The sequence below is a fragment of the Phoenix dactylifera genome, chromosome 7 (assembly GCF_051530095.1).
Source record: "Phoenix dactylifera cultivar Ajwa chromosome 7, Ajwa_hap1_PhDact_Kaust_v1.1, whole genome shotgun sequence".
NCBI lineage: Eukaryota > Viridiplantae > Streptophyta > Magnoliopsida > Arecales > Arecaceae > Phoenix > Phoenix dactylifera.
The window spans coordinates 29,505,535-29,521,479 of NC_143196.1; the positions used below are offsets into that span (position 1 = coordinate 29,505,535).

General features: G+C 37.3%; 2 protein-coding genes across 2 annotated transcripts; one reads left to right on the forward strand and one right to left on the reverse strand.

The window, feature by feature from the left end:
- Positions 1–5,762: 5,762 nt before the first annotated feature.
- On the forward strand, positions 5,763–8,690 carry LOC120111011 (uncharacterized). The gene is made up of 5 exons (XM_039127278.3): positions 5,763–6,234; positions 6,384–6,433; positions 7,507–7,630; positions 7,711–7,815; positions 7,937–8,690. Exons 1-5 carry the CDS (start codon positions 6,057–6,059, stop codon positions 8,554–8,556), a joined length of 1,077 nt encoding a protein of 358 aa, XP_038983206.1. The 5' UTR covers positions 5,763–6,056; the 3' UTR covers positions 8,557–8,690.
- A 1,019-nt stretch (positions 8,691–9,709) lies between these two features.
- LOC103703387 (vacuolar protein sorting-associated protein 29) lies at positions 9,710–15,595 on the reverse strand. Its single transcript, XM_008786234.4, has 4 exons — positions 15,438–15,595; positions 14,785–14,968; positions 13,126–13,263; positions 9,710–10,214 (listed from the first exon to the last, which is right to left on the reverse strand). The coding sequence occupies exons 2-4, from the start codon at positions 14,914–14,916 to the stop codon at positions 9,912–9,914; spliced, it is 573 nt and encodes a 190-aa protein (XP_008784456.2). The 5' UTR covers positions 14,917–14,968; positions 15,438–15,595; the 3' UTR covers positions 9,710–9,911.
- Positions 15,596–15,945: the final 350 nt, after the last annotated feature.

Genomic DNA, 15,945 nt, shown 5'->3' on the forward strand with positions numbered 1-15,945 from the left:
CACGTTATGGTTATGTCTATTTGTTGCATGAAAAATCTCAGGCAGTAGATGTCCTAGAGGTATACATTACTGAGGTTGAAAGACAATTAGATAGAAAGGTGAAAATTGTCAGGTCTGATAGAGGTGGTGAATATTATGGTAGGTATGATGAAACAGGACAACACCCTGGCCCATTTGCTAAACTCTTAGAAAAGCATGGCATACGTGCTCAATACACTATGCCGGGAACGCCACAGCAGAATGGAGTAGCTGAAAGGCGTAATCGTACACTTATGGATATGGTTAGGAGTATGTTAAGTAATTTTCCGTTACCCATATCGTTGTGGATGGAAGCCCTTAAGACCGCTGTATACATATTAAACCGGGTTCCTAGTAAGGCAATTCCAAAAACTCCTTTTGAGCTATGGACAGGAAGGAAACCGAGTTTAAGACACCTGCATGTTTGGGGTTGTCCGGCGGAGGCCAGAATTTATAATCCACATGAAAAGAAATTGGATTTTAGAACGATTAGTGGATACTTTATAGGTTATCCCGAAAAATCCAAAGGGTATAGGATTTACTGTCCTAACCATAGTACAAGAATTATAGAGACCGGTAATGTCAAATTCATTGAGAATGGTGAAACCAGTGGGGGTGATAAACCACAAAATGTGAAAATTCAAGAAGTTAGGGTGCAAGTCCCTTTACCCATGACTTCTAAGAAAATTGTTGTTCCTACAGTTGTCACACAGTTTAATAACAATGAACAACAAATTAATGATCAAATACTCCATAATGAAGTTATCACCACTGAACAAGTTGTAGAAGAACCACAAGGGATGACATTAAGGAGATCTCAAAGAGAAAGAAGATCTGCCATTCCAAATGATTATATGGTTTATCTACAAGAATTTGATTTTGATATAGGGACAAGAAAAGATCCGGTTTCTTTTAAACAAGCCATAGAAAGTATTGATTCTACTAAATGGATTGATGCCATGAAAGATGAGTTAAAATCAATGGATCAGAATGAAGTCTGGGATGTCGTTGATTTGCCCGAAGGTTGTAAGACAGTTGGGTGTAAGTGGGTCTTTAAGACCAAGCTCGACTCAAAGGGTAATATTGAACGACATAAAGCCAGACTGGTGGCCAAGGGTTTCACTCAGAAAGGAGGCATTGATTATAAAGAGACCTTTTCTCCTGTATCTAAAAAGGACTCATTTAGAATTATTATGGCTTTGGTTGCACATTATGATTTAGAATTGCACCAAATGGATGTAAAAACTGCTTTTCTAAATGGGAGTTTAGATGAAGAAGTCTATATAGACCAGCCCGAAGGTTTCCCATTAAAGGGAAAAGAACACATGGTTTGCAAATTAAAGAAGTCAATATATGGTCTTAAACAAGCTTCCCGACAATGGTATCGCAAGTTCAATGATACCATCACTTCCTTCGGTTTTAAGAAAAACACTGTTGATCGGTGTATATACCTGAAGGTCAGTGGGAGCAAGTTTATCTTTTTGGTCCTATATGTTGATGATATATTGCTTGCCAGTAGTGATCTTGGCTTATTGTATGAAACTAAGGTTTTTCTCTCAAGGAACTTTGAAATGAAAGATATGAATGAGGCAACCTACGTGATAGGCATTGAAATATTTCGTGATCGATCACGTGGATTGTTAGGGTTGTCTCAAAAGGCATATATAGACAGAGTTCTAGAGAGATTTGGTATGGAGAACTGTTCAGCCAATGTTGTTCCAATTCAGAAAGGGGATAAATTTAGTCTCATGCAATGCCCACAGAATGAATTGGAACATAAGCAGATGGAAAATATACCTTATGCTTCTGCAGTTGGTAGCTTGATGTACGCTCAGACCTGTACCAGACCGGACATCAGTTTTGCAGTTGGAATGCTAGGAAGATACCAAAGTAATCCAGGGATAGATCACTGGAAAGCTGCAAAGAAGGTGATGAGATACTTGCAAGGAACAAAGAATTACATGCTTACATATAGAAAGTCAGATAGCCTTGAGGTGATTGGCTATTCGGATTCAGACTTTGCTGGATGTGTGGATAGTAGAAAGTCAACGTTTGGTTTTTTGTTCCTATTAGCTGGAGGAGCAATCTCATGGAAAAGTGCCAAACAGACAAGCACTACTTCGTCCACCATGGAAGCAGAATTTGTGGCATGCTTTGAGGCCACGGTTCATAGTTTGTGGCTGCGTAACTTCATCTCGGGACTTGGGATTGTCGACTCTATTGCCAGGCCGCTGAGAATCTTTTGTGACAATACTGCAGCCGTCCATTTCTCCAAAAACGACAAATATTCTAATGGTGCCAAGCACATTGAACTTAAATATTTTGTTGTCAAGGAGGAAGTTCAGAAACAAAATGTGTCTATAGAAAATATGAGGACAGAGCTCATGATTGCCGATCCTTTGACAAAAGGTTTACAACCGAAGACTTTTAAAGAGCATGTTGAAAGAATGGGTCTTAGTTGTAATCCATGATATTAATTGAGGATTGTATTATGTTTATTTCTTTGACACTTAGATATAATTGATTATGTTTCTGTTTTTCCTGTTCTTCAAATATATGTACATGTATGGGTTTGAATGTATGATTACAGGAATTGTCTCTGACAAAGACATAATATTTGACCATTAAAGATACTTCTCATTTATGGACTATGGTTAAATAATTTGCTAGTGTTGTAATACTTGGAAGGAACTATGTCATTATATTGATGTGGAACCGCCTTGACTCGCATTAGTAAGTTGTTTAATTATAGTATTATGATGACCCAACTGACTGTGGATTAGAATGATGCGCGCCTAATGTTTATATCATTCTAACCAAAGAATGGTCATATGGGCCAAGTGGGAGAATGTTGGGTTTTGACCCACATGACCACGTTGTGGTCAGTTACAGAATGAATACCGTAACTGACTCCTAAGGAAGTGGGAACTCCCTTATCCTTGATGGAAGGATAAAACTTATGGGTCTCACCCTCTACCGATTGATCGACACAGAACCAGCCATCGGGGGTGTCATTAACGCAGGGTCAAGAGGGAGAAACAAGGATTTATTTGTGCAGATTATTCATGGATCCAGGTATGCTTCCTTGGTTCTATTATGATCCTATTTACAGATGCATTTAACAAAGACCAGCTAAGTCTTGGCCATTCCCTGCAGGAATTCAAAATTAGTGCAAAGTTCAAATGTTTGAGAGCATGGAAAACCACAGAGATAAGGATGACAGGTTACGAGGATTTGCTGAAAGATATACATAATAATGTGGCCAAAATCAGACCAGCAAGGGACCAATTTCAGTTAGACTCGTGCTTATAGGCTCATTCATATTTTAAAGAGTTCAATCATAATGGGACTAGAACTCTTCACTTTTATAAATGAGGCTTTGGGTACCATGTATACATCTGAGATTATTCTATGCTACTCTTCTCTCTCTTCTGCTATTCTCTAGAGGCCTGTTTGATTTAAGCACCGGAGGCCACCTAGTTGGATCAGCTCTGATGACCTCCATTGTTATTTTTCTTTCTTTGCGTGCATATTGACCGGTAGTCTCCTGGCTGTCCCCAGGCCTTCACCATTACTAGATTTGATTTTGGTGGCGATATATAGGTTATGAGGTTAAAATAGCTTGCAAAGTCTCACATGGCAAGATGGCTCCTGGCGGAAAGAAAATACTATTCAATTGACAAAAACTAGAAGCTAGCGACAAAATACTAGTCATAATGGTTCCCCAGCATGCGCATCTTGAAAACTATTTATTTTTAGGAGAGAGAGAGAGAGAGAAGTCTATCCACACTTTAAATCTCTAGATCCATAAAAAGTTCAATTTAGAAACTTTGATTACCAAGTATAAAATATGATCATTGGGACAAGCCCCAGTTCTTATCTATCATAGTTACTTGTGAAAGTAGTTTGAGTTAAATCAAGTTATATCTAGATTGCGCGAAGAGATTAGGTTGGGACGAGTCACAATCAAAACAAATATATAAGAGGAGATGAGAGGGGAACACTTTTGATCACATGCTCCCCTATCTTTTTTGGTTAGGGGGCATCGGATGCACGACAATATCATCTTTGTTGATAGGGACAGTGTTTAGAACCTAATTCTTAGATTGCCCTCCATGTTTTTTTTTTTTTTTTGATATACTTTTGGACAAACATTATTCTTTGAGGAAGTAATATTTTTTAATCCTATATTCAAAATAGTGGATATGTTGGGTAACAGGACATATAAAACTACTAACTTGGGTGTTTAACTGGGCAACAAAATATTATTGGTTAGACCTATTTGATCAATGCAACCATCTCCGTTACCGACCTAATCAGAAACCCAATGTAGTATTTGAAGAGTCAGTCAACTTATAATTAATGACATCAAAACAATTCATACTTTATTTGTCCAAGTTAAACATGTCATTAGAAAGTAAAGTGCAAATCCCTAATTGGATTTTGGTTTGGAACCCTTCTCCAAAGAGCTTGCTCTGATGAGAATTGAGGTCTGGATCAAAATTTTCCTAACAATTTTATTCTACAGGCATTATATATTGTAGTTCTCCTTCTAACATTCTTGGTTGTATTCACTTCATATTCTCATAATAATGAAAGGACTTGCATTCCCCATCTTTTTCTTTAAAAATAAAAGGTCCTGCTTCTAACAGTGAGTTTCTTTCTGAATCAATGAGAATGATTTCTTTTTTGATGGACTTTGAACTGGAGATGAAGGCCTCTAGGTCACCTCACTGTGAGGCCTTTCTCTGCGGGGACTTCAAATTTAGTGCAAAAACGAAACGTCTGAGAGCAGGAAAGCCACAAACAAAAAAGTAATCGGGATGACAAAGGCCACCAGGATAGAATGATTGGAAAAGCCTCATGTGGCAGGCTCTTGCGAATAGAATGAAAAAACTATTCAACTTTTTTTAAAAAAAAATGGGAAACTAGTTGAGAAAGCTGGAGGGTGAAAGGTAATGATGAAGCTTCAGGCTGCAATACAATTCAAAGCTACTTTCAATTATAATGATCTTGGATATGGTCCACCTAGTGGACGAAAGTGACAAGTGTGAAAGTTGCGGTAGGTAGGAAGAATCGGTAGGCCATACGAAGATCTTATCCAAAAACTCGAACGTTTAAATAAATAAGCACTGCAAGAATTCTTAACAAATTCGATATAAAACTATTATTCCTCACTAATTCTGTTTGAGGATAACCTCATTCTTTATTATAGTTTATGTTGAGTAAAAGTGGTTTTTGCCCACTACATATACTTTCATGTACCATCAGCTATTAAATTCACTTGTTTTAGCAGTTTTGGTCGAATTATAGGTTAAATTCAGTTTATCCTCTGTACAACGCGCAATTGATGCTCGGCTTACTTAAATTTGATATATTGCTAAAGCATTGTTCTTCTCGAGATTAATATTTTTCAGCTTATTTATATTCAAAATCGTAGGTATTAAATAACAAGAGTGTACATAATCACTAATTTTGGTGTCCAGCAGGGCAGGAAAAATTTTGTTGCATGGACCTACTTGGTCAATGCTACCATATTCATTATTGATATGATTAGATAGGTTCATACCCATATGATATTTGAAGAATCAGTTAAATTACAAGAATTAAGGAACTAAACATAATGCTAAATGACTTCTTCTTCTTTTCTTTGTGTACTTGGTAGCATTTCATTCAAATGTCATACAATCTCAAATATCTATGAGATATTATTTATTTGCAAATCTTTTTTTTTTCCTAAGGACAAGAATGGGAGGACCAATTTCAATCCAGTGACACCGTCGGATACTGTAGGATTTGCCACGGGCGTATAATTGGATTGCAGAAAAATCCAGCAACTCCGCGTCTTCTTGGCAAACTTCTGTCCAAATGAGACAAATCCTCTTTGAAGAAAAATGTGACAAACCGCTTGTAACTTTACAATATCCTTATCTCGCTCGCTCTCTCTCTCTCTCTCTCTCTCTCTCTCTCTCTCCATTCGCTGTTTATGTGACCAAGGTCCATCACTTGACTGTCGGCATTCTCTTCTTCTGGGAGCCATGGCCAGACCACCATTGGTTCTCTGCCTCTCTCTGCTGGCCTTGGCTTTGGTGAGTGTTTCCACTGCCAGCCCAAGGAAAGTGGTGGGGTTTTATGAGCTCAAGAAGGGGGATTTCTCTGTGAAGGTCACCAACTGGGGTGCCACCATTGTCTCTATTGTTCTTCCTGACTCAAAAGGTCTGGATTCTTGTTGGTTTCTATTATAAAGCCTCTAAAAGTTTGAACTTTCCGTTTTCTTTTTCTTTGTCTTGGATCTATCTCTGCAAAAGTCTTCTTTTTTCCTCACTTTTCGTTGCAAATTTCTGATTTTCCCCTTTCTTCTGCAGGGAATCTGGCTGATGTTGTTCTTGGTTTTGATGGACTTGGCCCATATATTGTAAGATTAATAGATCTTTTCCTCTGAATAATTCTTTTTTTTTTCTTTTTATTCTTTAAAGTTTCTATTCCACAATGCGTGTAACCATGATGCTGGCTCTGTTATTGATTAAGGTAGAAATCAGGGTCATGTCTCTTTTTTTCTTGTAATTTTTTTTTTCAATTCCTTTTCTTTTCCTCAGCTTTCTTTTCCGGTTAAAATCTACCACTTAGAGGAACTTTAAGTGATATAACTTTAAGATTATTCTGGTTCCCGGTTTCTTCACCCTGCTGCACTTCTCTTATTTATGACCCTTAGGGAACAAAAACTAAATTAAGATTTTATGGAAAAAAATAAAAAATGAACATATATTTGAAGTTATAACTTAGGAATACCTATTTTAGTGTGACATAGGGAGAACACAGATGTATGAAGTTGGTGGGCAGATTAATTGCTCATAGCATCCATGGTAGCTACGCCAAGGAATTGACATTGCTCATAACAAATGTTGAAGAGTTAGCTGTATTTTTAGCTTATCATATTGGATTGCTATATTTTATTCCATGTTGTAGTATATTTGAATAGTATGTACTCTCTAAGTTCATTGCTGAAGTCAAGTTAGACCATTTTTAAAAGTAATGCCATGTGAATGTGGCTCTCCGGCTACGGAGTGCCTCACTGTTCTTGCTTTAAGAGGAGACAATTTTTTTTTTAATTGATTTATGACCAGACTGTTCGCATGGTTTCCGATATTTTACTTATCACAAGTTTGATTATTACCCTATAAGAATGAACAGCAAAGGATTTAACTGAACCAGCCAAGCCTATGTGCTTTGGCTTGTTGATTTTTGTCTATGGATATGAGTTGATGTTGGCGATGATGATGGGTGCTTGCCATAGAACTCAATATTTGGTGCTTTTTATTCTTGAAACCTTATTGGTCTTGAAATTGATATATGGACCATTAGGTGCGATCAATCATTTAGATTTTTCCTTCTAATTTGATGTTACCATCTCCTTTGATATCTGTCAGTGTCAAACATGATAACCATCAATTCCCTTTCTAAAGAAGCGCCTACTGATTTTGTTATCAGAACAATAGTGCTTATTTTGGAGCATTGGTTGGGCGTGTCGGTAACAGAATATCCGGAGCACGATTCGTTCTAAATGGGAAGGCATATAGATTATATGCTAATGACGGAAACAACTCACTTCATGGTATCCCTTTCCTTCCCTGCATGTTCATTGCATAGCTTACAACATCTGCGGGAGTAATTTCCTTTGTATTTTCATTTCAGGTGGGCACAGAGGTTTCAGTCATGTCATTTGGACTGTAAAAGAGAAGGTAGATGGTGAATTTCCCTACATAACATTATACTATCATAGTTTTGATGGGGAACAAGGTATCCGCTGGTTGTTATCTCATCTTTAGAATAATTAAGACATAAATCATTTGTTATATCAAACTACAGGTACTCGCACCCTTTCTGTATGTTAATTGCAACTCTTTGTCAACTACAACAGGTTTTCCTGGCGATCTAGATGTCTTTGTGACCTATAAGATTTCGGGGGCCTATGAATTGAGTGTGACCATGGATGCAAAGTCTGTGAACAAGGCCACCCCTGTGAACCTGTTGCAGCACACCTATTGGAACCTTGGTGGCCATAACAGTGGCACAATTCTATCCAACACAGTCCAGATCTTTGCATCTCATGTCACACCAAGTGATAGCCATCTCATCCCAACTGGCGAGATCGTATCAGTTTCTGGGACCCCATATGACTTCCTTAAGCCCATGATTGTTGGGAGCCGCATCAACGAGCTAACAGGGGGATATGACATTAACTATGTTCTCGATTTACCGATGGACAGTCATGGGATGAGGAAGGTGGCGGTCGTGAAGGATGGTGGCTCGGGGAGGGCGTTCGAGCTGTGGTCGAACCAGCCAGGGGTACAATTTTACACTAGCAACTCTTTGAAGGATGTCAAGGGAAAGGGTGGTTTTGTTTATGGTCAGCATGCTGCTCTGTGCCTTGAGACACAAGGGTTTCCAGATGGTGTGAACCATCCCAACTTTCCATCCCAGATTGTGAATCCTGGGGAGGTTTACAAACATTACATGCTGTTCAAGTTCTCCTACTAATTTTCTCGAAGAAAGAATAAAGGTTGCATTAACAAATGCAAGTATTGGCAACCAAGGTCTGTTCTCTGTGTTTTACATGAGATAATAATTTCCCTTTAATAATGCATAGTGCAGGTCATGTTTGCCATCTTAAAGCACTGTCAAGTCTCCGGAAGTAAAATGTTATCTAGATCAAGGCAGTTGTTGTGTATGAAGATATTTGGAGTAAGGAACATGAAAGGCTATCGACGACGCAGTCATTATAATGCTGGGACCATTCAAGTGTCAAAGTAGGGACGACCAAAGCAATAATTCTGATGAATGAAAAGGCAACCATAGAATGTGGCCTGGAACGTCTCATGTGAAAGAATCTTTATGATAAAATGGAAATTCAGAATATTCTTGGAATATCCAATTAGAAAACAATAGAAAACTAAGTGAAAATGACATTATAGCAAAATGCATTGCTATATGAAGCTGCAAATACCCAATCAATTGATCTTGTATCGATCAATATATGGTCCAAGGTGCAACTGTTGACATCGGAGTGTCGTAATGGAAATAGGCTTGACCTAAAACCAACTCAACCTGGTGGACTTGTACCAATCAACTTACTTGCCAATTGCCATCATATTTGTTGTGTAATATATGACACACATGAGGCGCCAGAATTTTATCCAATGCCAATGATGATTATGATGCATAGATGTGTTGATCTTCATGTTACATAAGACCCCAGCATGAAACAACATGTATCGAAGTACTTGGTACCAGATTTATAAGAATTAACTAAGTTTAATAATTATAACAAACATTTAAAAGAAGGTTTACTGCAATGTATTCGAAGCAACATGATCATTCCATCGAACCATGGATCCCTCAAAACCCATATCTCGAGCCCTTCATGTCTATCCCTCCTTCATAGTCTCGAGGCACAATGGATGCCTCAATCACAACTCAAGTATGCACTCTGCTCAGCTCCTAACATGGATGTTACTTCCACCCTGATCTCTCAATATATCCCCAGAGAAACTATCAGTAGGGGAATCCATCTGTGGCATGTGCTGATAACTTATTTGGCTTGTATACCTGGGCTGTTTGGATTTCTGGGAGATGGGAATAAATAAATTTACCAAACTCATTAAATACCATCGATCTGAAAAGGCCGAGAAAATTTTCAAGGACTAAATCAATCACCCACAAAAAATTTCCTTTAGCATTAACAATCTACAGAGCTAGCTCTGTTTCTCAGATGCAAAGCAACCACTCTACAGCAATAACCAAAAGCCACATTCAGGTCTAATAAGAAAATCGAATTCCAAATGTAACATCAAGGCATTCAGTCGAATCATATAGTGATAATAGCTTGTGGAGTTCTACTGAGAAGCATTGGCTGTTGCAGTCTTCTTAAAGTCGATCTTGTCGACCTTGACCTCTCCATCGATTAGCTCATAGACGTACACCACAACACGGAGGCTATCAATGTCCATGAGCACGAAGCTCGGGTTGACATCATAGGTGATGCTGCTATACGCACCCGTTGCAGAGCCAGGATTTATGACAACACCACCCTCATGCTTGTAGGCTTTGAACTGATGAGTGTGGCCTGTCACAAGGATGTCAACATCCAACTGCCTCTGAAGCATGGCTAAGGAATCCAAGTCACCCCATGGGATGATCTGCATTATTTTATTAAGAAAGTGAGAAAACTACTCACATGAGAATGCACGCTTGAAGTTTAGGAAATAAATAGATAAAGAAGGGCATTTGGATGGATAAAATTAAGTATACGAAGAAAGAACTTCGCTAACAATAAAAATTCATATCAAACATGATCTAGGAATACCAGCGCTTGCAGAATTAATGTCAACAAGGCTTATCAACTCTAATGTAGCAAGATGTTAGATATTAATCTAACTACAAAAAAATACAAGGTTTTGTAAACTGATAAACAAAGTTTATCTTATATCATTCCCTGCATTTGTCATAAAGAAAGAATCATAAGATTCATGCACCAAGGTTATGTACATCAGTGTTTCATAATAACCTACTCGTCCATGTTACTTGAGAGCCTCTGTAGGTCTAGTAAATACAGGGAAATCTATCCTGTTAGCGTCTCCCAACTCTCTCCACCATTCTGGCGTCAAGACTGTCCTATAAATATGCATTTCAATTAGTAGACTATTTTCTTTGCTAAGCTACTATACCAGATCTTCTGAAAAAACTAGGGGACCACATTTTCCACGTCCTTCACTCTACCAAACAGGCATGATTGTAAAATCAAACGATGCCATTCACGGGGATCAATTATTATGTGTCCACTAACTCATAATAATGAATACAAGCGATAAAGCCATACCATGTTAAGATTTAATTTGTTTCTTCTTCATTTATCATTTTGTATATGATAATATCAACAAGCTGAAGTGCCATCCCTAGATTGCAATATGAAAATAATGATTTTTTTTCCTAGGACAACATTAATATTGCTTTCAATTTTTCAAACATCAATGCTTACTGAGCCAAAAATTGATGAGTCCAGAAAAGGACATGGGAAAACGATTCCAATTTGATACAAACTATATAGATCCTCTCGTTCTTCTGAGTTTGGGACTTTCAACCACAGACCACCAAAGAAGTTTGTGAGTCTAAAACATGCATCCTCACATCGTGCCAACTTCTGATGGTTTAATAAACAATCCACGAGACAAATGATGCCGCAAAAATAAACTCCTGTACCTTTATTTAGAGTAATTCAATAGTTTTTGTGAAATTGTATTCCAGCTTTAACTCCTTTGCATAGATAAAAATGAATATAATGTTCCAGCTTGATGCCCAACTCTTTTCTCCCCTCCATGTTTCCTCTTAGCATCTTCTTTCCTCTTCCAAACCTTAGACAGAATTCTTAAATGTGATCATGGATTAGCAAGAAAAGGTAAGCTTGGCAAAAGCTTCCCAGTTGCAACCCTCTTCCAAATGGAGGAGGTTCCAGGTTCAAAATTGAGGTTCTAGTCTGAAAACTTGGAGGTGTTTCTTCAAGTATTTGGACTGGAGTAATTTTACTTGTTAGGTTTTCCCTCTCTTATGCTCAAAAATACTTCAAATATTGTGAAAGAGATATTCGCTTGTGCAATTCTGGGCAAGAGTTATCTGATCAAAACTAAAGAATCTTTTTTAAGTGTGGAAAGTTAGGTTGGCTATTTTACAGGCTTTGCACTTACTAATGATATAGCTAATATAGTCGATGCCAGAATATCAGCAATGCTTTTATTCACTGTAGATATGGAAAAAGAAGTGATTATTAACCATAGATAGTCAAGTTAAAGATCAAAGGACAAAGGCCATAGACCATCCTATGAAGAGGCTAAACCGTGGTTAGACAAATGGGATTCATGGACCAGAGCTTAACTGCTTAAGTATACAGTAATGCTTCTACCAATTAGAGAGGCATCTTATTTACATTTTTTGGGAATTTCAATTCTAGCATGCTTCCAATTTATTAGTGTAACCTTAATCTTTGGAGTTGTTGGAAACCTGAATTGTAGGGTGTGCTGAAACAAATATCTGCTGCTTGTTCTCTTTGTGACCTAGCTCTCAGAGACACAATGGGATTGCATTAGTAATTATATTCCAAGGAAGCTTGGACTATTCTCAAGGAATGCAAGATATTATTTCAATGAACAAAGTAAATAATGGAGATCAATTTTCCTTTGTCTGTGTGGATTAAGGTTTTAAAATTCTCGGTCTCGGTGACAATTTCAGTTGGGCAGTGTGTTAGTACAGTACTATGATGCCCTTGTACCAACACTTGGGACTTGTTGGCACCTCGTTACCAACCAGGATCCCCACTTCTTAGATTTGTTGTTCTATTTGTTATGATGCATTTTATTGTTGCTTAGGAAATATTATATTTATTTATGTTAGGTGAGGTTTCTGAGCCAAAATGGGTTTGAAATGCCGATACTGGTCACATATTCAGCATGGTTTTTCCCTTACTTTTTTTTTTATTTTCCACCACTTTTAGTGGAAAACAGATAAAAACGTGGGAGAGGAGACTCTTCATATCTATAAAAGATTAGGGTTGAAGGAGGCCGGTATAAGCTCTTCCTCTTCTTCCACTCTTTATCCCTTCTTCTTTCCTCGCTCAGTTTGAATGTGATAAAGAAAAAGAAGCCAGTTAGGGCCTTTTGAATTGGGCCCGAGCAGTTCTCATGGGATCAGGGTCCCGTATATGTCCCAGAACTCAGTCAATTACTGGTCCAATCTAGGATGCCCGATATGGTTTGGTACTGACCAAGACTTTGAGAACCATCGTTTAAATACATCTGTAAATGTGTCCAATTATTAGACCCTCTGATTTTTACCTAGAATACAAACATCTAGTGGGGGTGAAAACAACTCCACTACCTAAAATTGTGAGCATGGTGGAGCTGACAGTTGATCTTTTGCATAGATCCCATATTTTTATGAGGTAATGCCGTAATAGCCAATAAGTTAAGCCAGTAAAAGCACGAAGATACAATTATTGTGACATCAGCAAAACATAACATGTAGAAAAGATAAAAAAACAGACACAGGGGGAAAACCAACCTGATGGCCATGACATAGCCCAAGCTTGAACTGGCCAATGGTAAGAGTCTTGGTCTCTGGATAACGAGTATCCTCATCGTATTCACCACGAGTAACATGCAGGTCAGGACATAGGCTCTTCAAGTAATCATGAACTTCCTAAGAAACAAAATACAAGTTGCTTATTGATGGGAATAAAAAGCAAAACTACAAGTATCAAAAAATCAATGTTCTGTCTGCTCAGTTTTTGTCGTTCAAACATTATGCATCAAAAATAATATAATTGTATAATAATTCTTCAGAATATAATAATGGAGTTGCTTCAAACAGCTTGTCGACTATCAACCAACATAATTGAACATAAAATACAGCCAAAGTACTATAAAAAAATGGCATTCCATCATACATAATGATATATCAAGAATGAAAAAGCTTGCCTTGAAAAAAAAACGAAGGGATGGCTTCTATTCTAGTAGACTTAAATCCAACATTATTGAAATATCTTTTTTAATTAAGGACTTCAAAATGACCATCAAAGTTTGAATGTTAGCGAATTCATGTGCAAATCCAATATATCTATTCTTAAGTATGGCAAACTAATTATCATTGTGGAAATAAAATAGGTATTTCATATAAGAATAAGGCAAAAGCTAGTTTTTCTAGCTTCTCCTAAAAGCACCCTTCAACTTTTGCTTATGTGAGCACTCTTCTTTGAACGTTACCAAACACAACCTTTCCTGAGAACTGTCTTTTTTACTTCTGTAATCATAAAATGATATTTGAGTATTACCAACTGTTATAAGCTTGTCTGGAAGATCACTATTATATTTATGAGAAAAAATTTTTCTGACAACAAACCTACATCCATGAAAACCACAGAATTAGAGGACTACCAACTGCATACAATTTTCATGGATTAAAATGTCTGATAAAGGAACTCGCAGCAACAATACTCATCCACAATCTCTGATATCAATAGAATACCATGTGAATATAAGAAAGGGAAAGTCATGACCAACTAAAGAAATAGAAGACAATTACCAGGCCATGAATGCCTCCAAAGCCATTATATACTGATTTTCTGGGAGAAAAAGTAGATTACCTTCTAAGTGAAGCACCATCGTCCATGCTAAAGTGTTACGTCTGGATACATTAGGCTAAATTGAAGCGTCTAGGTAACATAACTTAAGAGCTTGAGGTTTTACAGCGTCATAAATACTTACGGACAATATCATTTTTCGATCAAACATTTGAGTCCAAACCCTATACTCAGCAACAAAATCCATGTCTGAAAGAAGAAACCATTTCTGCTCAAATGAAGGTAAGAACACAATATCACCGAGAGCTTGCTTAGATGGTATCAACCCTTGCTCAAGTGGCAAGGGGCTGGGGTTCGATTTCAGTTGAAATCATCCTCAAAGGTTGAGGAGGGGATAGGGTAGAAAGTGGGGATTAGCCCCTCCTAATCTCAAAAAATCAAAAAGAAAAAAAGTTAAGCACACAACAAAGACCAATTTTCCGAATCCTTTGGTTGTAAATCATAACTTTACAAACAATATACTGAATATACTAGATACAAAAACCACATAAAGATATAGAAAAGAAATCAGAAAGAAAGCCATGTCCTTGCTAAGGCTCAAAACAATCAAAAGCAAAATAAAAGATATGGATGGGAGGTACCTTAATACATAAATTTCCAGTACATATAATGTGCTGGATTTTCCCCGGAACAAGCATGGACTTGAACTTCGCCGGCAGGTCAGGTGCCCTGTGAGGGATGTGAAGATCACCTAACGCTAAAACTAACACCATTCTTCTTCACTCAACAAATCAAGACTCACACCTTTTCAATTACCATCACCACCTGAAATTAAAATAATAATAATAACAATAATAAATGGAAAAGCAGTAACACTCATGTTGCAAGCCAATCACATCTAAACACTAAAAACTTTTATCCAAAAAATCATCACAAATTTCGCAACATTTTTTCTTGATGAAGAACCAAACAATTAGAAAAATAAAGATTTCATAATTCGAAGAATACTTATTCCAACTCAACCAACAAAGAATTAAAGCCACGATGCACCAAATATAAACGAAAAGTTAATGTTTTCTAATGATATGAAAAAGAAATGACAAAAAAACAGCTCGCGCCCTCCAGATTGGACTGATTAAAAACTTCCCATTTGAGATCGCAAAAATCAAAAGGAAAATAAAAAATAAAATAAAAAACCAAGAACAATGGATTAAAAAGGATCAAGATAGGGTTTTATAATCCTCCCTTTCTCTTATAAAACTAACGATCGAAAGATTGGGGACCAAAAGGTTACCATTGAAGAGAAAACCGGCGACGATCCATAGCAGCAAATGGAGGAGATTTCATCGAATTCCGAAGGAGAGGGCAGCTTCCACCGAAGAGGACTTCCCAAACTCGTCTCTCGGTCTCCAAAGGAATCCGTTTACCTGTGCCTTCCGAACAATTTAGCACGCCTACGAGACGAGCCTATTTTACTAATTAACCATAAGACTGCAAACCGGTCGGGTTGAACCGAGAAGCCAAATTTAATATCCGTTCATGCTTATGGGTCAAACCCAATCTCTTAGTTGATCGAGCCAGATTGGGTTTAGTTGAGGGAAACTATGATCTGAACCCAACTTAAAATGTTCGAGTTTGCAGCTCAGGTTAGATCGAGTCTACAATTTAAGTTATATTCTTTCATAACTAAAATATAATAATTAATAATTAAATAAATTTATAAACTAGAATTTTTATAATATACACATATAAATAAAAATCTATCAAAACAAACAAGGAAATATGAATTTTTTAAAAGTAGT